Raw genomic sequence first — 23,658 nt, 5'->3', positions numbered from 1 at the left:
TTACCGCTTGAAACCTACCTAATTCTTCATCAAATGATATTATATTAGCTCTTAAAAAAAAAAACAAAATTGGACTTTTTTTTTTTTTTTTTCAATTGTTAGATTATTTTATTATTATAATAAAAAATTAATAAAATTTAATATCAAATATTTACTAAGTGGGTAAGCATATTAAAAAATGTACGTGGGTAAGTTTAGTCACAAATTTGTTATTTTCCTCTTGAAAAAATTATTTCAGAAAATTCAAAAAGCTTAGGAGAGCAAGTGCACCACGCATTTACTAAAATAAAATAAAATAAATAAAGGAACCAGGTTGCGTAAGAGCTGACGTCGGTGACTGAGGTTTTAACAACTTTGAGATACAAATAAAGGAACCAACTTTGAGATACAAATTTATGTAAAACAATAATTTATAGTGAAAAAAAGAGTTTGAAGGATTTAAACAAACTTAAAAGTTATTTTAATATAAATACTAAAATTATTGTGATAATTAAATCTAAAATAAAATGTACAATGGAATGTACGAAAATACTCAAATCACATCATCATTTTAATTATTGATGCCGTAACAAAAATAATATTCAAAAAATTCAATCTAGTCATCAATTATTAATGGCGTGGCAGACAGACCCCGTACGCGGCGGCATCGGCCACGTACCCCATTTTCTGAGATAGACTCCACTACTGCCACTGACTGATGAGGTGGAATCATCTTACTGGTCCACGTCATCTCCCTCCTCGTTAGTTTCAGTAACCCGCGCGGGAAGGGGGAAAGCAAAAGTAAACGCCAGAGTTTGGCGACGTGTCGTTTCAGTAATATGACGATGACATGGAAAATGTCGGGTTTATTATTGTGGGTTTTCACAAACCCCGTTAATTCGGCCCTCGGGGTCGACCTCCACCCACCACAATTGTTACGCCACGTCATCTCACTTACTTTACAATTTTGATTGATTGTTTTGTTTTGTTTTGTGTATTATTAGGTTTTCATAGCAGAGGTAAATTCAGTTTCCCTAAACCACTTTCCACGTGGAGCCCAGTGTTGTCTATATATTGCCACCATCATCTTGCCGACCTGTCCACGTCAATAAAAGCTTGTACCACCTAAGCCCTATTTCTTTTTTTTTTTTCCTGCTCGTGGCACCTAATCAATTTGAATATATTTGAATTTATTGAGACACATATTCGATCGAGACCATAGGTTTAAATCTTTTTACTCTATTTGTTGTCGAGCTCGAAAAATAATCGAACACTTAAATGATCAATTAATAATCTCTGTTGACGTTGACGATTGGTAGTATAACCAAAATGAGTATTTTTATATCAAATAGCTCAAAAGTTTCAACCCGTAGAATATAATCAATGAACAAACATCCAACGACAACCAACCAACACATGAAGACGTGAAAACTAATAATAGTGCAATGTACAAACTAGAATATTCGTGTTATGATGTCGAGCCGACTTAATCAGCTATAACAAGCTAAACACTTAACCCACAACCTTTGTAATGTCATGAATTTCCCCAGAACAAAATTTTTTGTAATATTATGAGCCGTGGGTCCATAGTCAATGGTGGCCTTTCAAGACAAGGCCATTACGGGAGTGACCCCAAACACATGGGGTTTAGCCTACCGAGCCTACTAAATTGGATATGTCTCTCCTCCTTCAACTTGGTGTCGAGTTCCACGTACAATTGTACAACGAGACACGTGAGACTACACTAGCTCAATTCATCGCTGAGTAAATAAATTATCTTTGGACTACTAAATAATTTTTTTTTAATACTTCATTTTTACGAGAATCAAATCAAATAATTATTTATGGAAATTAATTATCTTGCCAGATGAAGTTCTTCTATGGTAAGGTCATGTGATGACTAATTAATAAATAAATTAATATTTGAATTTATATTTTAATCGAGAGTTATCATTAGTGAATAAAATAAAAAGTTAATTTAATTTAATTATTTATTTATTAAAAAAACTCGTTTATACCATTAGAGTATCCTATCAAATGCTATGTTTTTATATGGTTGGTCTCATTGGACGGTTCAATTGATGAAAAATATGTCCGAATAAAAAAATAAAAGAAGTTTGCATAAAGTTATTTATTTATTTGTTTAAGCCAATTTTTATCCATATATTATATTAAATATTAAACTCGAATGAATAAGAAAATTAATGAATGGAACTTGTAATTTAATATATTATTATTCGTAAAATATTCACGCTTATAATAAGTTTAGAATAACTTTTCAGAATAATTAAACGAAAAAAATAAAAAGAAAATACTAATAAATGACGTAAGCCACCCACTCACTGCTAAAATAAAAAGAGTTATAACGACCGAACAAGTCCCTTGCCTCTTCGCAAATTTAACAATTCCCCTTCCGCTATATCTCTCTCCGCCGTCTCTCCCAATTCTCCGGCGATGAACCTCTGCGCAAACGACGTTGTATCCTCCGAACTTCCTCCTTCTCCGACCTCCTCCTCCTCCTTATCCATCGACGTCGATGAGTCGTCTGAAGCTCGGATCCGGCGGTTGATTACAGAGCATCCGGTGATCATATTCAGCCGCTCCTCTTGCAGCATGTGCCACGTCATGAAGACTCTTCTCGCCATCATCGGCGTCCATCCTACAGTTATCGAGCTTAATGATCACGACGAAATCGCCGCCGTTCCTTCTTCGTCTTTTGTTCGGGATAGTTCGGCGCCGGCGGTTTTCATCGGCGGGGCTAGCTTCGGCGGCTTGGAGACTCTGGTCGCTCTCCATCTTAGTGGCCATCTCGTTCCTAAACTTATCGAAGTTGGAGCTCTCGCGGTATGAACCCTTAGATTTGGAATTTCGTTTTAAATTCTCTTAATAAAATATTTAAAATGTTTTTTTGTTCTAAATTTATGTTAGTTTTTCAAATTCTAAGAAAAGTATAATTTATTTGATTATATTATTATTATTATTATTAAAAACCATAATGTTTACGTTAATTTTTGTTCTTAAAAAGAAATATATAATTTTTATGAAATTTCTGAAAGTAAAATGAAATTAAAATTTGTGTTTGAAATGACACTTAAACGCTGCAGGTGGGACACGTGCAGTGTTAAAAGTGGAGAATCAGAAATGATAGTCATGCAGATGCGCTACACATGATTTCTGCCTCTGTTCAATTGGTGGAGTACTTTTGTAATTATTGGCAAATTCTCTGGGCGCCACCGTATAACCCGTGGGAATCGTCGTAGCCTAAATATTCTCTTAGTTTTGGTTTTATCGTCGTAGCCCCAAGAAGAAAAAAAAAAAAAAAAAAAGTTAGTTTTGGTTTTATTATTACTTTTATCTCTTTTTTGTTTGTAATATGATAATATCTTAATAATTATTAAATATAAAAAATTAAAAAATATATAATCTCGACTCCTTTGATAATTTTTTCTACACGATATGATCAAAATTGATGCAAAAGAAAAGTAAGCCAATCTCAGGCTTCATTTACAATTATTGAAAAAAAAAATATACCAAAGAAAAGGGATGAATCGGGAGCGTTGAAAGGTAAAGGGGAGAAGAATAAAGGGGGGTTTATATAATGGTGTGCCTCGTCTACAACTCCGAAAAGCATTCAACATATTCGGTTTCACAGAAACCCCTATTTTGATGAACAGATATAAAGAAAGCAATATATAAAGAGAGAGTCCCCACATCTGTATTATCATAATATATATGTCAGTAAGGCATTGTTTAAAGGAGCTTTCAGAAGGTTGCAGAAGAATCAGGACGCCAACTAACTTCCTTTCCATATCAGAATCTCTTCTTTTTTACTACTGTTTTTCTCTAGCTCACCTCATCTAACAAACAAAAATCAATCAATCTTTATGTAATTGCCTCGGCAGAGAGAGAGAGAGAGAGAGAGAGAGAGCCCTGTACTTCTATCTATTACAACCCTCGGCAGAGAATGAACGGTTAAGGAACACGCTCACACCAACGATATCGTGCTCGTTTCTAACCCCTACAAGATGTGTCATCAAATGTCAGATAGTGTTGTTCCTTCTATCTATTACAACCCGCCCCATTTCATGAACTTCTTCACCTCGTCGTACAAAACAAGGATCGCAGCTGCACCTGTACTTCTGAACATGTTCGAAACGGCGCCTCGATAGAAAGAGCTAACCCCCTCCTTTCGGTAAATCGTCTTCCAGCAGTCTAGGGTGCTGTTGTACATCCCCTTATCCAGCCCAGATTGCATCATCATTCGCCTTCTAACCGTGTCGAATGGATACGACAACAATCCAGCAGAGGTTGTGACCACTTGAGCCACTCCCCAACGCTTCCATAGAGCCAACTCTGATTTAGACTGTTCTACCAAAATCTCTTTCATGGTGTCAAAGCCTCCAAAATAAAGGCCTCTGTGCACCACCATTCCTTGTAGAGAGGCTGGAAGGCCCCTGTAAATCCCTCCAATCCCATCCTTCTTGTGTATGGTAGCAAGGAAATGGCAGATGCCTCGAAACTGTCGGACGTCGGTTCTTCCGATATCAGCAGCAAGGCGAGTGTGCGAAATATCTAAAGGGTATATTAAAATCAATGTTGAACAACCAGCAGCTGCCCCAGCAATAAAATTGGCTGATGGACCAGAAAGAAAGTGACCATCTACAAAGCTATTCCTTAACATGTCTTTATATAGATCCTGTATATGAAAAACAACATTCAGAAACCATAAACTCACTTCATGAATTCACCAAACCATCAGTCACTACAAAGACTAATCGATATTTCAGACGCCCGGAAGTTCTAAATCGAAAATGAGCATGCAGAAGGCCTACCAGAAAAGCACATAACATAACATTTCCAGAAATGGAACACGAGAAAACCTCGAGCACAATCTTTATATATTCGTCGGTTTTACCACATTTCCAGCTTCGGGATATCAAAAGAGGTAACAACTGAAATGTGTATATTCTCTCCTCCATGTCTATCTCATTTTCACTCTTCAACCACTAGATTATGTCATAGGACAAGTGTAAGATCCCACATCAATTGGGGAGGAGAACTAAACATTGTTTAAAAGGGTGTGGAAACCTCTCCCTAATGAGGAGAAGCCCAAAGGAAAAAGCTCAAAGAGGACAATATCCGCTAGCGTTACTAATTTCACTAACATTTGCCTTCTGTCCTCACAGCATTACTAATTTGTAGCTTCTAGCTTGAATTGATTCATTAGTTCACTCCTAAGCTATCACATTTGTTGTTACCCCTATTAGTTCATCCCATTCTCACAAGGCTTTTTGCATACAAAATTCTATCAAAAAACATTATCCAGGAAACCAATTAATTTGCCTTCAGATTCACCAGACATTCAGAAAGAAGGTGTTACTCTAAATTTGGAAGCTAATAGCAGAAAGAAACTCCGTCAATGAAGAGAAATTGGTGATATACCTTAAGAGAAAAATTGAGGGCAACAGAAGGGTAATAGCGAATAACACTGCTTCCATTGCCTCTCCATAGAGAGAGAACGCCTTCTTCTCGAACGGTGCGAAAAATACAATCGAACATACCCTTAAACCTCCTTCGCCCAACCCCAACAATCGCCAGATTGCTCTCTTGGGTCTGTAACAGAAGCTTCGCCCTCTCAATTGGGGCAACGATTGTGTGTACCAGTCCGCCCATGAAAGCCCCCGCCAACAAATCCCGATGGAAATTCACCATCCATTTGTACGCTCGCGGTGAAATCGGAACTGATCTTGAATCCCTCATTTCAAGATCATCGGCATCCTCCACACGCATTCCTCGAAACCCCTCTCCCTCTCTCTGTCTCTCTCTGTTTCTCTGTCTCTACTATACGCTAAACCAAGGATGAACGATTACCCAATTTATGGGTTCTTCCTGGAAGTTGATACCAAACAAACACCAAGGCAGAGAACTCAGTTCGTTGGTTAATCTATCCTTTACTCTCTAACCTTGAAACTTGAAAAAGGATTTTTCCCTCGTTTTGGTTTTGTTGCAGGCCCCTTCTCGGTTTGGGCAACAACATAGAAGCAAGAAGAAGAAGAAGAAATGGTTACACGATTCCTGCCAAAGGTTGAACTTGATGGGATGGTCACGAAAACCGACGGCCCTGATTGGTTCTGATCAGGTGGAAGCATGGAAATGCACGCAAAACGGACCGATTTTGATCCTTCTTATCGCTACGTAATTCCCTTTTTGGTGTTTCTCCCCATTTCAAATTAAATTGAAAATTCTATCTCGGATTTATCCAAATTCTTTTATTTCATATTTCATTAAAACTCATTCCCACGTGGCATTATTGTTTTATTAAGGGCATTCTCGACATTTCACATCAAAGTTTAAAATGTATTTCATATAGTTTAGCTTATTTAGTAAAAAATAAATATAAGAATGTAAACTTTTCTAAGTTGAAAATCTCTCTATTTATTAGATTAACCTTTTTTTTTTTTTTTTTTTTTTTTAGACCTCCATCACTATTTTACCTACCTTGGGATAGTTAAATTCGTAAAAGTCTTCAAAAATGCATAGCAATACTCATTTGAAGACTTGATTTGATTCTTAATCAAATAAGTAGTAATTAGAGTGAACCGATGTATTTTTGTATTTTTGTTTACATATATTTAGAATGAACTTATCTATTTTTGTTCACATACGAAAAACCGCAAAGACATTTCACCCCTGGGTAATTTCTTTATTTTGTAAATTTAGTAGGAAAATCGAAGACACCGAGCTTCAGAAACTCATACGATTTGAGCATTTGACATCTTCCAAACCTTCAAACTGGAAATCACTACAGATTGAGTTCCATTGTTGAATGCGTATAAACGAGCATCATCATCGACAGCCAAAGTCGGATATACCCGAGAAGTGATGCAGGTTTTTCCTTTTGCTCCAAAGCTCTCAACTATAGACCGGTCTACCTGCAAATTCAACGACAAAAGATGAACAATGACGAGCAACACAAGCGAACAACACGAGCTAATCGGATGTACCAGTGTTCTCAATGATATCTTTTCGTGGCGTGGATCTATGTCTACGAACGCTCCATAAGTGGTTTTATCTACCCCTTCTCTAAAAGAGGACCTATCAGTTGAAAAAACAGCCAATTCAGTTGAGTTTGTAAGCCAAAAAATGCCTTCAAAATGGTTGTAAATAGACAGCCAAAGGCATGGATTTGACCTGCTCTGATCACTGCACATCAGTACTACATATCTGTTATGAGCTTTAAGAACATGAAAAAATATTGCAGTGTGTTCAGACAAGTCATTGGAAGCTAAAACCAACAAGCCAAATGGCCCAACTCTGCCATTCACTGATGCATCTCTTTTACTACAAAGCAATTGAGGATCAAGATCAAACCATCTTGTGTCCACTCTCTCAGCCTCCTCTAAGTATGGAAACTCAAACGAAACTTCGGTGTCGACCTTGAACCATTTGATCATACAGTTAAGTCGTGAAAAATCTCGATAACAAACATTAGTTTAATCAATTGATCACACCATGCAAAATTATAACAGCTCAAGCACACCACTAGCAAATTTTGTCATGTTTAGGCTTTCTCTTTAAGGGCTTCCTCTTGAAATTTTAAAACACGTTTATTAGGGAGAGGCTTCCACACCTTTATAAGAAATGCTTCTCCAACAAATTTGGAATCTCACAATCCACCCCCCTTGGGACTCACGTCGTTGCTTGCACACCGTCCGATGTCTGAATCTGATGTTATTTGTAATAGTTCACACCCACTGCTAGCAGATATTGAGTTGTTACAAATGATGTCAGAACTAGACATCAGGCAGTGTGTCAACGAGGATGCGGAGTCTCACAATCCACCCCCTTGGGGGCTCGAATCCTCACTTGCACACTGCCACGTGTCTAGCTTTGATACAGTTTGTAATAGCCCAAGCCCCACAATGGCAGATACTGGGTTCTTACAAATGGTATCAAGTATCAGAACCAAACATAAGACGGTGTGTCATCGAGGACGCTGGCCTCCAAAGGGGTGGATTGTTAGATCACACATCGATTGAAGAGGAGAACAAAACATTTTTTTATAAGAGTGTGGAAGCTGCGTTTTAAAACCTTGAAAGAAAAGCTTAAATAGAACCATATCTATTAACAGTGGGGTTGAGCTCCAACCGTTTCTGAATACTGACCTGAGAAGCTGAGCCACCAAGAACTTTCATGGTTGATCTCCCTCTAAGTTCTTTATTATACAAGCTAAAATGGTTTGTGCGTAACTTCTCAACTTCCTTAACTGGCCACTGAATCAGCTGCCTTCCAGTCTTAGAGAGCCATATCTTTCGAGGAATCACCTGCATTTCCAAGTTTAATAACCAAGATTCATCCAGTTCATTCCATAAGCTAACATATGAAAAATGGGTCATGATTTACCTGAAGACCAGCCCATCCCTTCTTGATATTATCTTCTCTGCTATCAGACTCATTAACCCAACCCCACAATATCCTCCTCTTCTGGGAGCTATCATAAAACGTCTTGGAAGCATAGAACTTCCCATAATCATATCTCAATCCTAAGTTTGTTCCTCTAAGATCAAAACCATCACCAGAATCAGAGGTGAACTTCTCTTTCTCAGGAACATAGCTTCCCAATGTATAATAATCATGAGAGTTAAGGCTAGCTTTCATCACATACTTAACAACACCAACACGGGATCCATTCAAAAAATCAACACCATTCGATCCATTAAGCTTCACAGGGTAAAAATCAGGGCATTCCCAATTTCCAGAATCTCGAGAGGAATAAAGAGGAAACCTGGATTGATACCAATGAACGAAGTCCTCACTTCCGTAAAGCATCGCCGCGCCTCCATAGCTCGTCTGGCCTCCAATGGCGATCCGCCATCCGCCATCTGGGCCTGGCCATGCCGTTGTTGGGTCTCTAAATCGGTGTCTTTCAACGCCATTGGGAGGTACTATGATCGGATTATGTGAAGATTTTGTCCAAATTTCAAGAAAAGGGTCTGAGAAATTGCTGGGGATTGCTAGATTCTGAACCTGCTGGAAACTGGAATCGAGTCCAGTGTAGAGAATTACGGGTTTGTTGTTATGGAGAAAGGAAACGGAACCGGACCAGCAACCATTGATATCGAATGGATGAGTGGGCTCGAGGGCATGATTCAGATGAGCCCAATTGATTAGATCGCGCGATACTGCATGACCCCACACAATTTTGCTGTCGAAAACCGCTCCATTAGGGTTGTGCTGATAGAACAAGTGGTAAATTCCTTTGTAGTACATTGGCCCTTTCATCAACAAATACGAAATGCCTATTTTTTAGCAAATATTTTGCACAATTTTTGTAATTATTTCACATAATATAATACATGCAACATATTCTTACCATTAGGATCTGCACGATGATATAATAGAACACATCGATCGTTCATCGACAAAAAAACACGATGATATAATAGAACACATCGATCGTTCATCAAAAAAAAAAAAAAAAAAAACAAAAATCAAAGTTAGAAGATGAAATAAAGTAGAGGGAAAATAGTGAAAGAAATGGAAGAAAATATGTATTACCATTCATCCAATTTTTGAGGGGATGGAAATGATAAGATGTTCTTTGAAATTGTTGTGGAATATGAACTTCATTGATATCTCCATGAGAGACCACAAACCCAAATCTATTGCTTATAAGCCAAAGGAAGTATAATGCAACAACCCCACACTTGACCATTTCCAACCCTTTTGTTACCATTTTGTAGAAGCGCTACCCATGCATATAATCTTAACGTTCATTGTATATATATATAGTTTTCAATGCATATAAGTTAGGTTTATTTTTCCAACATGAACATACTTCGATTGTTTTAAGATATTATAATTTTGTATAAAAGGATTAGATGTTCTATAACAATCATGCATATAACAAATATTCGTTTTCTCTCGTTATGTATCATCGTTAGCCTCACAAAATTAAAATACATCTATAAGGGAGAGGTTTCCACACTCTTATAAGGAATATTTCGTTTCCCTCTACGACTGATGTGAGACCTCACAATCCACATCCTTTAGGATCAACGTCTTTGTTGGCATACCCGGTTAGAGAGGGGAACAAAATATTCATTATAAGGATATAGAAATCTCTCTCTAGTACATGCATTTTAAAAACGTGAAGCTAACGTCAATGCATAATAGTCCTTATAATATTAGAGCCAGCATTAGGTGATATGTTGAATTTCTAAAAAAAAAAAAACTATATATTTTTTTTCTTTCTAAAATTATGATAAAAATCTTTATTCAGCTAAAAAGAAGGTTTAAGATCACTTTTGTAATAGTTTTTTCTTTTTACTTAGATTTCCAAAATAGACTATACCACAAAACCATCAAATATAATTAATATATTGAATTTCCAATTGTTTTTATCTAAAACATATCCGTTAATAAATGTCTGAATATCAATTAAGTCATACCTAAGAGAATTAGGTTATTACTTGGACTAACCTAAATTTATTAATCACCAAAATCGATGCTTTAAATTTGACCTACTCATTCAAGGACTAAAAAGTAAATTTCTGATATTTTAAATTATTAAGCATGAATTAAAAAAATAAAAAAACATTTTTTAGTTTTTTAAATTTAATTAAAATTTGATCACAAAAGGGAGAAAACAACTTAATTGTTATTTAATTTGTATCTATGTATGAATTAATTATTGTATTAATTCCAATAATCTCTCACTCATTTTAAGTAATTATTAATAATTTTAATGGTGGACAGGATTATATTTTTTAGACACGAAAAAAAATCTCTAAATTATAAATTAATAATTCTAGAGCTAAAACTATTAAATTACAAATTTAGTTTTTAAAATTTTAAACTTTTGTTTATTTAATATCTAAAATTTTAAAATTTGACTTTTCGAAATAGAAATATTGGATGGAAAGTTATCTGAATTAGTATAACCTATATACTAGTTTAGTATTATTTATTATTTATGTTAATTACCAATTAAACTATGCAATAATTATAATTAATCACTGCATCTTCTAATTTCAAAAAGTCGGCAAAAACCACCGAATCTAAATTGAGTTATTATTATTATTATTTATTATTATCTTTTTTTTTTTAATCAAATATGGAAAATATTCAATCGCTAATAAGTTGGGCTCCCAAAAAAAAAAACCCACCACTAAGGTGATCGGTTACGAACTTCCTCCCCCGTCTTTCTTTTTTCCCCGACTTTTCAAGGATCTGTGTTGCGGATGAATATTCACAGGGATTTCAGCGGAATCGTCGCCGGAGTTGACGCGGACTACAAAAACCTCAATCTTCCGACGATGCAGGCTTGCGCTGCGTGCAAATTTCAGAGACGAAAATGCACTGCGGATTGTCCTCTGGCTCCGTATTTTCCTGCAGATCGGTTTCGGGAGTTTCGAAATGTCCGCAAATTGTTCGGCGTAAAGAACGTGTTGAAAACCCTAGGCGATTTGGAGCCTTCGAAGAGACGTGATGCAGTGCAGTGTATAATTTTCGAGGCCAATTGTCGCGCCAATGATCTCGCCGGAGGTTGCTACAAAATTATTGCTAAAATGCAGCGTGAAATTACTCTTCTGGAGGCTCAGCACCGTCTCGTCCTCCGTCAGCTTCGATTTTTCCGGCAGACGGCTGCGTGTGCGATTCGTTCGGAATTTGATTTTGATTTTGATTTTGAAGATCGGATACGAAAAGAATCCTGCAGTTTGAATGAGCGGTTGACGACTATGGAGAATGGCGTTTCTTGTTCCAAAGGGGTAACCCATTAGGGCTCTTTTACTTTTTTAGATTATTTGAATGTCTTGTAGAATAAACAATATTACAAATATTTTGACATCCTAAAATTGGGGAAATTACCCTTTAAATTGATAGATATTTAATTTTTATTTTATGCTAATTTTTTCGTGTTTTGTAAATATATATATAGTCTTATATTAGCTATGAACATTATTTAATAACCTATGACTCTTTCTTTATAAGGAAAATATTATTTTAAAACTTAAATTTCTTTTTTCTATTCCAGATAACACATTATATTGAGGTTTATTAAGAGAAGTATTCCGATGTAACGTTATGAGAGCTTACACTCAAAGTGAGGACTGTGCCTACCAATGTGAAATATTATACCATTATGTAAACACTCAAAGTGAGAACTGTGCCTACCAATGTGAAATATTATACCATTATGTAAACTCTACGGTGTACTTTGCAGATAATATCGATGGATTTGGGTATGAGGACTCTGCCTCCTAAAGGGGGTGGATCTTGATATTTCACATCTGTTGGAGAGAGAAACAAAAAAAACAAAACATTTTTTTTATAAGTATACAATGTTTTAAAACTGTGAGGCTATGTAATAGGTCGAATGACAATATTCCATCGTGGTTTCTAAACAAAATAGTTTTTTTTTAAGAAATAAAATCATTATTTTATTCCTTTTTACTAAAATTGAAATTCTATTACCAAAATCCATAGCAATAATCCAATATGGGTAACAAATTCAAACATTTGAAAATAAAATAAAATAAAATAAAATAAAAATATATAAGACGGGAAAGAAAATGAAATTAAAAATAAAGAAAGAAAGAGAAGGGGCAAAATAGGAAGAATGGTTGGAAATGGTGAAAGAGGGCATAAAGAGTGTCGACACTATCGGCCTCATTCTGAAGCAAAAAGTCGTCGCTGTTAGTTTGTTCCGCTGCGTGTGCCCTCCATTTCCTTCCATTATGTCGACACTCTTCTCTCATGCCTCCTCTTCCTTCCTTCCCACTTCTCCACTTCCTCTTCCTTCTCTCTCTTTCTTTTTCTTCCCCTTTTTCTCTCTTTTTCGTCGCCGACCGCCCGCTGTCGCTGCTTTATTTTGAAAGCCAAACGAACCCTTCTCCTCGCCGAACGCCGCATCAATCACTCCTCTTCGCCTGATTCCATTTCAGCCACTTTTCCCATTCCGAAGATTCCAGATTTGGGTTCTTCACAGTCACTGGCTCTTCTTAATTCCTTGCTCAAACTTTCTTCTTCTCTCATGTTCTTCCTCGAGGTTAGTTCCAATCCACTGCTTTTCTGTTTGATTTCTCTCTTCTTTCCCCGAATTTGTTTTTAGATGATGAATTCTCTGTTCTTTTCTTTTTCAGGATTTGTGGCAGATTCTCTGTGTTCAAGGTTTCCAGGATAAAGCTCGAGTTCTCTCCGGTAATTTCCTTTTCCCGAATTAATCTGTTTTCCTTGTGTCTTGGCTGATTTGAATCGGATTGGATTCATTGTGGAATTTTGTGGTTTCCTAATTTGATGTACTGATTGCTGACAGAATGTATTGTGTTCTTAATTCTTGTAATTGATTAGTTTATTGGTTCATTCGTGATTTCTAAGGTTTAGTAATATTAGATTTCTAATCTGGGGAGTTCTCGTTTTTTGATTTCCTGATCAAAACAGAGTCTCTTCTCCGGACCGTATCCGAATCCATGGGCAATTCGGATTGTGGCGTCTCGGAGTTAGAACTCTGTAGAGACGATTCGGCTGCGTTCCATTTCAAATTAATCGCCATCGCCTCCATTCTCACATCGGGAGTCATCGGAATCGCCATTCCATTGTTTGGCAGCCAGCGCCGGTTTCTCAAAACAGACGGAAATCTGTTCGTCGCGGCGAAGGCGTTTGCCGCCGGTGTAATTCTTGCCACCGCTTTTGTGCACATGCTTCCGGACGGATCGAATGCCCTCTCCGATCCGTGCTTGCCGAAATTCCCATGGTCGAAATTTCCTTTCTCGGGATTCTTCGCGATGATGGCGTCGCTGTTGACGCTCCTCGTCGATTTCGTCGGGACTCAGTACTACGAGCGAAAACAGGGGGTGATTCGATCGAAAGAGGAGGAGAACCGGGTCGGGTCGGTGGTAGATTCCGGGTTGGAATCGGGCATTCTTCCCGCCGGAGATTTGAACGTGAAATTGTTCGGGGAAGAAGACGGCGGCGCGATGCACATCGTTGGAATGCATGCCCACGCCGGCCACCATCGTCCCAGTCATCCGCAGGGGAAGGAGGCATGTGATGGGCACGTGAGAGTCCACGATCATGGTCATGCCCATGGAGGACATGGTCATTCTCATGGGCTTGACGGCGACGATGACGAAAGCGGTGTACGACATGTCGTTATTTCCCAGGTAATTTTTTTTTCTCTTCGAGTTTTCGCCTCCACGTGTCAATGTCGCTTGACTTACTGACCAACTTCTCTTCTCCCTCCTTTTTCCTCTTGCCTTGTGAGGAACATAAATTCTTAACCCAAAGTCAACGCATCGTAATTTGTTTCAAATAGTTCATGTTTCTTTAATTATAAATTTAGTTCTTTAATTATACTTATAAAATGGATAGTTTGATATTTATTAGACACATTTTGTACTTTTAAATTGAAATATTTAAAGTTTTAAGAGTAAAATAAAAAAGGTATTTTTGGGCAGATTTTGGAGCTCGGGATAGTGTCACATTCAGTGATAATTGGACTGTCTCTGGGAGTGTCCCACAGCCCATGCACCATTAGACCCTTAATTGCAGCCCTGTCCTTCCATCAGTTCTTTGAAGGCTTTGCCCTGGGCGGCTGCATCTCTCAGGCTCAGTTCAACACCCTCTCCACCTCCCTCATGGCTGTCTTCTTCGCCATCACCACGCCCATCGGCATTGCCATAGGTGCCGCAGTCGCTTCCACCTACAACCCGAACAGCACTGGGGCGTTGATTGCAGAAGGGATTTTGGACTCTCTATCCGCGGGAATTCTGGTGTACATGGCTTTGGTTGATTTGATCGCGGCTGACTTTCTTAGCAAGAGAATGAGCTGCAATTTTAGACTCCAAATTGTTTCTTATTGTACTCTATTTCTCGGGGCGGGGCTGATGTCTTCGCTCGCTCTCTGGGCTTGACTTCAAATTCTATTTCTTTTCCTGTTCTTTGAAGTTGTCTTACAAGGAAGCATAGCGAATTTATGGCTTCCAGAAGGGTTTGAAAGTACCCAAAGCTTTAGATAGATTCTGTGCACTTAAAAGTATCTCCTCTGTAATTGTTCAATGCCAACTCAAAAAGGGGTCTATTGGATTCACCATCCAACTCCGACGTGGTTTGTTGATATATATTCTCTCTGATAATGCACTCTCTCGTGTATATAGTGTCTAAAACAAGAATATTCCATCACATTTCGGCTAAAACAAGATACGGCTTAGAAACCTTATAATATAATCACTAATGATTGAATTGACTTAGTGTAAAATCAACATAAAGCGATTTTGGATAGATTGTTAAAATTTGAAGATCCATTGAAACACAATCCCTTCTGCAATTCATTTGGTTCCATTCAATCGTGAGCAATACCTTGTTTGGGAGTTGGTTGGCTGTGATTCCCCACTGTCGCAAGAAAATGGGCTGTCTTTTTCAAACCTAAGTGCGCCGTCATACTCCACTTACCAGCTCCACCATATCTCATCCTCTCATTTTCTCTGTTTTTCTTTTCTTCACTTCCAATTTATTGAATTTTTTCTTTTATTGCCAACAAAAGGATTCAATTTTGTATTAATATCAATACCCATTTTTTCTCTGTTTCTGGAAATCAGTGAACTTTCGCTCATGGAGTAATTGACAGACGCAGCCATTATTTAAGCTTTTGACGAACAGAACATAACCCATAAGCTATGGAACGAGCGCGGCGGTTGGCGAACAAGGCGGTGCTGAGGCGCCTTGTTTCATCGTCGAAGCACCACCGTCAAATCGACCCTCCATTGTTCAATTCCCCTGTTTTCTCTACTCCTTCGAGGTATGTCTCTTCGCTGTCTTCTAATTCGTTCTTGTGTCGACGCGCAAGAACGGATTCATTTCTTCATCGGAATGATATCGGAATTGGGTCTCAAACCCGTTCGATATCCGTCGAGGCATTGAAGCCAAGCGACACTTTTCCTCGCCGCCATAACTCTGCAACCCCCGAAGAACAGAGCAAAATGGCAGAGTTATGTGGGTTTGAAAGCCTTGATTCGCTCGTCGACGCCACTGTCCCCAAATCGATTAGGCTCCAATCCATGAAATTCTCCAAGTTTGATGAAGGGTTAACTGAGAATCAAATGATTGAGCATATGCAAAACTTGGCCTCTAAGAACAAGATTTTCAAATCGTATATAGGGATGGGGTATTATAATACTTTTGTTCCTCCTGTTATTTTGAGGAACATAATGGAGAATCCTGCTTGGTATACTCAGTACACGCCATATCAAGCTGAGATTTCACAGGGCCGTCTTGAATCTTTGCTTAACTATCAAACAGTAATTACAGATCTCACTGGCCTCCCCATGTCCAATGCCTCGTTGCTTGATGAAGGGACGGCAGCTGCTGAGGCTATGGCAATGTGTAATAATATCCTCAAGGGGAAGAGGAAAACGTTCATTATCTTGAACAATTGTCACCCGCAAACGATCGATATTTGTGTTACTCGAGCGGCCGGGTTCGATCTTAAAGTAGTGACTGCAGATCTTAAGGATATTGATTATAAATCTGGTGATGTTTGTGGTGTTCTTGTTCAGTATCCTGGCACTGAAGGGGAGGTTTTGGACTATGGGGAGTTCATTAAGAATGCTCATGCTAATGGGGTTAAGGTTGTGATGGCGACCGATCTTTTGGCGTTGATGATGTTGAAGCCACCGGGTGAATTAGGGGCCGATATCGTCGTTGGATCTGCGCAGAGGTTCGGTGTTCCAATGGGGTATGGAGGTCCTCATGCTGCCTTTTTGGCCACCTCTCAAGAGTATAAGAGAATGATGCCAGGAAGAATCATCGGTGTTAGCGTCGATTCTTCGGGTAAACCTGCGCTGCGTATGGCGATGCAAACTAGAGAGCAGCATATCAGGAGGGACAAGGCTACTAGCAACATTTGTACTGCTCAGGTATTGAGATTATAATTCATATGATGATTGGGTTGGTTTTGCTTTGAACATGTGTGGTTTGTTTAGGCGTTGCTGGCGAACATGGCTGCAATGTACGCCGTGTATCACGGACCGAAGGGCCTCAAGGCTATTGCAGAGAGAGTTCATGGCCTCGCCGGTGCTTTTTCGGTCGGACTGAAGAAACTAGGTGCTGCAGAAGTTCAAGGTCTTCCTTTCTTTGACACTGTAAAGGTTAAGGTTGCTGATGCAAATGCAATTGCAGATGCTGCTTACAAAAGTGGTATTAATATACGAATCGTCGACAAAAACACGGTAACCAAACTTCTGTATTTCGCATCAATTGTTCAACAAAACAGTTCATGTCGTTTGATTAATTGGTGATGGATTGCCTTTCAGATCACTGTTGCTTTCGATGAAACGACGACCTTAGAGGACGTTGATAACCTTTTTTCAGTTTTCTTTGATGGAAAACCAGTAAGTATTTGAATTGTATCTAAACATGTAATGGTTATAGTCTTGGTTAAACTGTTCTTATTTTCATGCATGGGAATGTCTTCTTGTTGTATAGGTTCCGTTTACCGCTGCATCTCTTGCTCCAGAGGTCGAGAATGCAATTCCTTCAGGGCTAGTGAGGGAAAGCTCGTACCTTACCCACCCGATCTTTAACATGTACGCATTGTTTGCAGTTCTTGTAGTATGAAGTCCTATGCTAAGACTATAGGAAGTTTAATTCCATGACTAATATGTTCTGCTATGCATCAGGTACCATACAGAGCATGAATTGTTGAGGTACATCCAGAGGTTGCAGTCGAAGGACCTTTCGCTGTGCCACAGTATGATTCCATTGGGATCTTGCACAATGAAGCTAAACGCAACGACGGAGATGATGCCCGTAACATGGCCCGGTTTCACCAACCTTCACCCTTTTGCTCCTATTGACCAGTCTCAGGGATATCAGGTAAGTTTTTGTTCTTATACGAAAATGATTAGCCGAAGGGACAAAAGAAATATCGTGTTCATGTCAGATTCCATTGTGCAGGAGATGTTCAGTGATTTGGGAGACCTGTTATGTGCAATAACTGGGTTTGATTCTTTCTCGTTGCAACCAAATGCTGGTGCGGCTGGAGAGTATGCTGGCCTTATGGTTATCTATGCTTACCACATGGTACGTTTTTTTTCTTCTCATTTTAGTTCTTTAGTACCTTTATGTGAGATTCCACATTGGAGAGAGAAATGAAATATTCCTTATAAGAGTGTAGAAAACTTTCTGGACGTGTTTTAAAACTTTGAAGAGAAACCTATAAGGAAAAGTCTAAAGAGGACAATATCTACGGTCAGAGCGAGATAATGGCTGGTGTGCCAGCGAGGATATAGTATCTTGAATTCATTATCCCTCTAAGAACTTCCCTTTATTAGCATTTCTCAAAAAATCGAGAGGTTATTGGAAAATAATCGATTAACTCAAAACTTCGCAGGCAAGAGGAGACCACCACCGCGACGTGTGCATCATTCCGCTATCAGCACACGGGACCAACCCCGCAAGTGCAGCTATGTGTGGAATGAAGATCGTATCGGTTGGAACCGATTCAAAGGGAAACATCAACATTGCAGAGCTGAAGAAGGCTGCAGAAGCCAACAAGGACAATCTATCAGCACTCATGGTTAGATCCTAGAATTTGAGGAGCTAAAGCTTTGACCGTGATTTGAGTTTGTTTGGTTGAAATAATGATAGGTTACATATCCTTCCACACATGGAGTGTATGAAGAAGGCATTGATGAGATTTGTAAGATCATTCATGAGAATGGAGGCCAAGTCTATATGGATGGAGCCAACATGAATGCCCAGGTATCTATCATCTCGTCTTTCGATCCCTAGAACTCGAGGATGCCGTTAAACAACCTATAGACAGATCCTTTTCAAGCAATCAGAGACTTGTTCACTTTTATAGTATATGAACTCAACATTCACTGTAGATTTTGTGTGTTCTTCAGGTGGGTCTAACAAGCCCAGGTTGGATTGGAGCTGATGTTTGCCATCTCAATCTCCACAAAACATTTTGCATTCCACATGGAGGAGGTGGCCCTGGCATGGGCCCTATTGGTGTCAAGAAGCATTTAGCACCATTTTTGCCCTCTCATCCTGTGGTAAAAACATATCTCTGTTAAATTTGATTGCTTCATTACAATAGTTTGAATTTGGAATTTGCCAATTTGAACTCCGAAGATACCTACTGGAGGCATTCCTACTCCCGACAATGCACAGCCTCTCGGTACCATAGCTGCTGCACCATGGGGTTCTGCTCTTATTCTCCCAATATCTTACACTTACATAGCCATGATGGGGTCTGAGGGCCTTACCAACGCATCTAAGATCGCCATTCTGAACGCTAACTATATGGCCAAACGTTTAGAGGTTTCTGATTCTTATGCTTGTTGTTTCTTTCACATCTTCTTTCCACTTCTCATTCTCATAGATCTTAATATTTGCTTTGAAAACTGCAGAACCATTACCCCGTTCTCTTCCGTGGTGTCAATGGAACAGTTGCCCATGAATTCATCATCGACTTGAGAGGCTTCAAGGTAATTCTTACGTTAAATTTCTCTTGATGTTTACATCCAACTGTTAAACACTTAACTTGTCGTGCAATTGCGGCAGCAAACTGCTGGAATAGAGCCTGAAGACGTTGCTAAGCGTCTAATGGACTATGGTTTCCATGCACCCACCATGTCATGGCCTGTCCCAGGCACGCTCATGATCGAACCCACAGAAAGTGAAAGCAAGGTATCCCCCCTTTTCACGTATGTTTTTGCCCGATCCCGGATAACTTCCTTTTCACGTATACATTTTGCAGGCGGAGTTGGACAGATTCTGTGATGCCCTTATTTCGATCAGAGAAGAAATTACCCAGATTGAGAAAGGAAAAGCTGATATCAACAACAATGTCCTGAAGGTGAAGTCCTCTTCTCTAAAGCTTAATTACTTCAGCATTTTTCATCTGATAGACCTTAACAAGCTTAATTACTAATCCAGGGTGCACCTCATCCACCATCTCTGCTAATGGGAGATGCATGGACAAAGCCATACTCTAGGGAATATGCAGCTTTTCCAGCTTCCTGGCTCAGGGCTTCCAAGTTCTGGCCATCTACAGGTACACACGAGTGACTGGTTTCTAATTTCTCTACCTGATTTATGTTGGCATTATCCCTCTCTTACTAAATGGAATTTCGGGTTCAGGACGTGTTGACAATGTGTACGGTGATCGCAACCTGATTTGCACCCTACAACCAGCGAACCAGGTTGTCGAGGAAGCAGCAGCAGCCACTGCTTAGTTTCCTACACTGCACCTTCCTGCAAGACTCTCAATGATATATAATATCCTCACTGTTTCACCCCCCCAGTTGCACCGTACATATGTTACCAATATTCATATTTGTCATTTACACTTTCCTGATATGCGGCAATATAACATTTGTAGTAATTTTTGCCTCGTCTCCCTTTTCCCCTTCCTGTCTCCTTTTCTTTAATAGATCAGCTTAAAAAGCAAAACGTATTTGCATTAATTTCCAATTTTGAAACTGACGTTATCATTACAATGCAATTCTTTTAAACAGAAGCCATTCTCCACGAAAATCGTAGCACTCACAATTTTCTTTTCCCAAGCATCAGAGTATAAGCAAAATTTGGAATCCATAACGTGCTTCTGGCAAAGTGTTCCCAAGCAAAACTTGTGTACTTTGAGGGACTTATTCTCATTTTGAAAGTCTTGAGGTGGTGTCCATCTCAAGCTCCATACTTGGGGGCCTTCCAAAGCTTAAAAGCTACCTCATGTATAAATCTATCTGCAGGTATCACGAGATTGCTGCCTTGCTGAAAAAGAAAGAATCCACTGATAAATGCCTCAAACCATCCAATCAAGCACAGGCCAGGAAAACCAGATTTGAAGAGTAATCATAAGTTCATATTCATGAATAGAATACATGGAATTCAATTCTTGCATTATGTCAAGCTGAAAAATCCTCACATCATGCAAGCAACATAATAATGATGTAAGAATAATGCATCCACATGTAACTCCATTATAATCATTGTTAGAAGTTGAGCTCGTCAAGACTAAGAGACCATCCTATTGCTTAAGGCTGCACAAAGCCTCAGTAATTCAAAGGCCAACCAAGATGACATACATTTCCATGGATGAATGCATGAAACAATGAAAAGCATGGAAGCAATAGGAGAAAAATATTGAACTTCACCTCTTTAAACTCCTTGAAAGAAAATGTTTCCGCTTTATCTTTGCGGGTTACTCCATATTGCCACTGAGCAGCTAACATGGGTGAATGATGCCTTGTTCATTACAAAATATCGGATAATGCAAGGGATATCAGTCAATAAAATTTTGAAAACCCATCAATCCAAAGAAAAACCATTAATTTTGACTCACCGAACATCATTCCGTGGGACCTCCCCCATCATCGTGTAACTTTGATGAGGAAAGAGCGCTGACAAATCAGAACTTTTCACATCTTTGGAAGTCAAAACAGACAAGTTGCATTCATCATCCTTAAAGGCATTTCCATAGCTCATCACAAGGGACAAGTGCAAACGGGAACCAATTTCTGATCCAGGCTGAGCCTTTTGCAATATATCACCAACCAAAGCATCAATATATTTCATCTCATCGGAAGCTGTTTTGTCTTTCTCGCCATTAACTTTGTCGCCAACTCCCATATGTATAAACAATAAATCAAACTCGCTTGTATCCTGTATCTTTCCATCTTGTAAACCAAGCATTTTCAGCAATTCAGAGGCCACAAAGTCAACTGGTGGAAACCCGAGATGGTTCATTTGCATCAACTCCTCGAGTCGCAACAGAGACACACCAAGTTCAGAGCCCAGATATTGCACACTTGAACTATTTGTCAGTATTGCAGCTTTCATTCCCATGAACCTAAAGTAACAACACAAAACCACCAGCCAAGTTGTTCATAAACCAACCACAGTGATTCATCCTACTCATGACATCAACTGAACAGATACCATAAGGATAAACTACCTTTCAGGTATGGACTTTTTCTGACTACTTCCTTCGCAGCCATCTCCATTCTGAAAAACCAAATATTATCTTTCATTGTAAAATTAGACCTTGGTGCTCAAAGAGCAGAAATATCATACCTTATTGACGAATGAGTCACATGCATCGAATAGAAGCGCAAGCTCTCGAATCATCCTTTTTTCCTCACTCTCTGCAATCTAAAACATCAAATGAATCCCAATACGAGGAAGATATAAGGGAAGGCCAACAAAATCCTTTCAGTAGCCCATACAATAAGTTCAGTAATTAAATAAACTATTGCCTTCACTCAGGTTATATATGTTTGGATCAATAAATAGAAGTTCTGATCATATGGGAAGGAAAAAAAAACTCCTGTATCTAAGCAAAATGCCTAATAACAAGGTTGCTTAACAAAATTATCCTCCATCCCTCATTTTCCATACTTCATATTCACCGAGATGGCAGCCATAAGCCTGAGAAAACATGGACGACAGTGGACCTGTAACGGCCCAAGCCCGCTGCTAGCAGATATTGTCCTCTATGAATTTTTCCTTTCGGGCTTTCCCTCAAGATTTTTAAAAGTCGTCTGCTAGGAAGAGGATTCCATACCCTTATAAAGGATGTTTCATTCTCCTCCCCAACCGATGTGGGATCTCACATTCCACCCCTTTAGGGCCCAGTGTCCTCGCTGACACTCGTTCCTTTCTCCAATCGATGTGAGACCCCCACCAAATCCACCCCCTTTAGGGACAGCGTCCTTGCTAGCACATCACCTCATGTTCACCTCCCTTCGGGGCTCAACCTCCTCGCTGGCACATCACTCAATGTCTAGCTCTTATGCCATTTGTAACGGCCCAAGCTCGCCGCTAGCAGATATTGTCCTCTCTAGGCTTTCCCTTAAGGTTTTTAAAACGCGTTTGCTAGGGAGAGGTTTCCACACCCTTATGAAAGGTATATCGTTCTCCTCCCCAATCAATGTGGAATCTCACATTAAGAAGAATATATCATATTTAACTCCCGAATGATGGCATCATGTAACTAGAGTTGGCTCATGAATCATATCGCCCCAATCTTCAAAATCGAACTCTCCTACCTAATGGGTCGAAAATTAACCAACGTCGATCAAAACCTAGTATCGACTTCATTAAGAATGGCTTTCCGAGTAACATTTTCCGTGGCACAAAGAATTGACGATTGGCAAAGTAATTTGTGGGTTTAATTTCGAACGATGAGTAATTCTCTGGCTTACAAAGAAACTAAATTCAATCAAGTCAGCAGAAAATTAAATCAATAAAGAGACAGTAGAAAGATAAACAAGATGAAAAGCATAAGCAAGCGAGAGGCGGTGATAGAACCTGAAGGAGGAGCATTGGGAAGTGACAAAAACCCACAGGAAGCTAGCGATGCGAGTGCATGTAGATGGGTATGAGATTGATCAACAAAGCGAGCCAACCCATCACCGAAAATAACTAGAGCTCGACTGGGTTTATCCGCCATTTCTGCGAGACGGCCGATTGGAAAGGGCTCGGAAGCGAAGCTTAGAGAGCGCGCGGAGGCGGTAACTGGAAAATTGGAATTGGAACTGGAATGCGAAGACAAATAAAGCGTATAAATAGATTCCCTAAATTCTACGCTGTCCAAATGGACGGCAACCATAGCGGCCCCTTTTTTTTTTTTTTTTTTTTTTTTTTTTTTTTTTTTTTTTTTTTTCC

General features: G+C 39.1%; 7 protein-coding genes across 11 annotated transcripts; 4 read left to right on the top strand and 3 right to left on the bottom strand.

Annotated features, from left to right (window-relative positions):
• Positions 1-2,344: 2,344 nt before the first annotated feature.
• On the top strand, positions 2,345-3,118 carry LOC111492406 (glutaredoxin-C6-like). The gene is made up of 2 exons (XM_023141740.1): positions 2,345-2,823; positions 3,084-3,118. Exons 1-2 carry the CDS (start codon positions 2,434-2,436, stop codon positions 3,102-3,104), a joined length of 411 nt encoding a protein of 136 aa, XP_022997508.1. The 5' UTR covers positions 2,345-2,433; the 3' UTR covers positions 3,105-3,118.
• A 645-nt stretch (positions 3,119-3,763) lies between these two features.
• On the bottom strand, positions 3,764-6,196 carry LOC111492262 (probable ADP,ATP carrier protein At5g56450). 2 transcript variants are annotated; one of them, XR_002719842.1, is made up of 3 exons: positions 5,422-6,196; positions 3,945-4,675; positions 3,764-3,873 (listed from the first exon to the last, which is right to left on the bottom strand). XR_002719842.1 is itself a non-coding variant. In XM_023141547.1 (2 exons), exons 1-2 carry the CDS (start codon positions 5,767-5,769, stop codon positions 4,046-4,048), a joined length of 978 nt encoding a protein of 325 aa, XP_022997315.1. In that variant the 5' UTR covers positions 5,770-6,196; the 3' UTR covers positions 3,937-4,045. The 2 variants fall into 2 exon arrangements, 1 of the variants encoding a protein (XP_022997315.1); XM_023141547.1 differs by lacking the exon at positions 3,764-3,873 and having other exon boundaries at positions 3,937-4,675.
• A 465-nt stretch (positions 6,197-6,661) lies between these two features.
• On the bottom strand, positions 6,662-9,747 carry LOC111491703 (beta-fructofuranosidase, insoluble isoenzyme CWINV3-like). 2 transcript variants are annotated; one of them, XM_023140690.1, is made up of 7 exons: positions 9,538-9,747; positions 9,353-9,361; positions 8,383-9,254; positions 8,145-8,303; positions 7,171-7,415; positions 6,984-7,074; positions 6,662-6,911 (listed from the first exon to the last, which is right to left on the bottom strand). In XM_023140690.1, the coding sequence occupies exons 1-7, from the start codon at positions 9,713-9,715 to the stop codon at positions 6,732-6,734; spliced, it is 1,734 nt and encodes a 577-aa protein (XP_022996458.1). In that variant the 5' UTR covers positions 9,716-9,747; the 3' UTR covers positions 6,662-6,731. The 2 variants fall into 2 exon arrangements, with proteins under 2 accessions (XP_022996458.1, XP_022996459.1); XM_023140691.1 differs by lacking the exon at positions 9,353-9,361.
• Positions 9,748-11,222: 1,475 nt separating this feature from the next.
• Positions 11,223-11,762, top strand: LOC111492440 (LOB domain-containing protein 22-like). The gene has a single exon (XM_023141779.1). It carries the CDS (start codon positions 11,223-11,225, stop codon positions 11,760-11,762), a length of 540 nt encoding a protein of 179 aa, XP_022997547.1.
• Positions 11,763-12,693: 931 nt separating this feature from the next.
• Positions 12,694-15,099, top strand: LOC111491704 (zinc transporter 4, chloroplastic-like). The gene is made up of 4 exons (XM_023140692.1): positions 12,694-13,030; positions 13,125-13,182; positions 13,423-14,144; positions 14,439-15,099. The coding sequence occupies exons 1-4, from the start codon at positions 13,016-13,018 to the stop codon at positions 14,892-14,894; spliced, it is 1,251 nt and encodes a 416-aa protein (XP_022996460.1). The 5' UTR covers positions 12,694-13,015; the 3' UTR covers positions 14,895-15,099.
• Positions 15,100-15,319: 220 nt separating this feature from the next.
• LOC111491701 (glycine dehydrogenase (decarboxylating), mitochondrial-like) lies at positions 15,320-20,379 on the top strand. Of its 2 annotated transcripts, XM_023140689.1 has the most exons (16): positions 15,320-15,409; positions 15,579-16,895; positions 16,962-17,207; positions 17,292-17,369; positions 17,464-17,564; positions 17,658-17,853; positions 17,935-18,060; positions 18,371-18,556; positions 18,628-18,741; positions 18,888-19,040; positions 19,120-19,308; positions 19,398-19,475; positions 19,552-19,677; positions 19,748-19,846; positions 19,927-20,044; positions 20,131-20,225. In XM_023140689.1, exons 2-16 carry the CDS (start codon positions 15,657-15,659, stop codon positions 20,223-20,225), a joined length of 3,144 nt encoding a protein of 1,047 aa, XP_022996457.1. In that variant the 5' UTR covers positions 15,320-15,409; positions 15,579-15,656. The 2 variants fall into 2 exon arrangements, with proteins under 2 accessions (XP_022996457.1, XP_022996456.1); XM_023140688.1 differs by lacking the exon at positions 15,320-15,409 and having other exon boundaries at positions 15,657-16,895; positions 20,131-20,379.
• A 45-nt stretch (positions 20,380-20,424) lies between these two features.
• Positions 20,425-23,553, bottom strand: LOC111491705. Of its 2 annotated transcripts, none has more exons than XM_023140694.1 (6): positions 23,302-23,553; positions 22,066-22,136; positions 21,947-21,996; positions 21,335-21,841; positions 21,147-21,237; positions 20,425-20,763 (listed from the first exon to the last, which is right to left on the bottom strand). In XM_023140694.1, exons 1-6 carry the CDS (start codon positions 23,441-23,443, stop codon positions 20,677-20,679), a joined length of 948 nt encoding a protein of 315 aa, XP_022996462.1. In that variant the 5' UTR covers positions 23,444-23,553; the 3' UTR covers positions 20,425-20,676. The 2 variants fall into 2 exon arrangements, with proteins under 2 accessions (XP_022996462.1, XP_022996463.1); XM_023140695.1 differs by having other exon boundaries at positions 22,066-22,143; positions 23,302-23,444.
• Between the last annotated feature and the right edge of the window lie 105 nt (positions 23,554-23,658).

Source organism: Cucurbita maxima, unplaced genomic scaffold, assembly GCF_002738345.1.
Source record: "Cucurbita maxima cultivar Rimu unplaced genomic scaffold, Cmax_1.0 Cma_Scf00017, whole genome shotgun sequence".
NCBI classification, from domain to species: Eukaryota; Viridiplantae; Streptophyta; class Magnoliopsida; order Cucurbitales; family Cucurbitaceae; genus Cucurbita; species Cucurbita maxima.
This window is presented reverse-complemented; position numbering and strand designations above follow the sequence as displayed.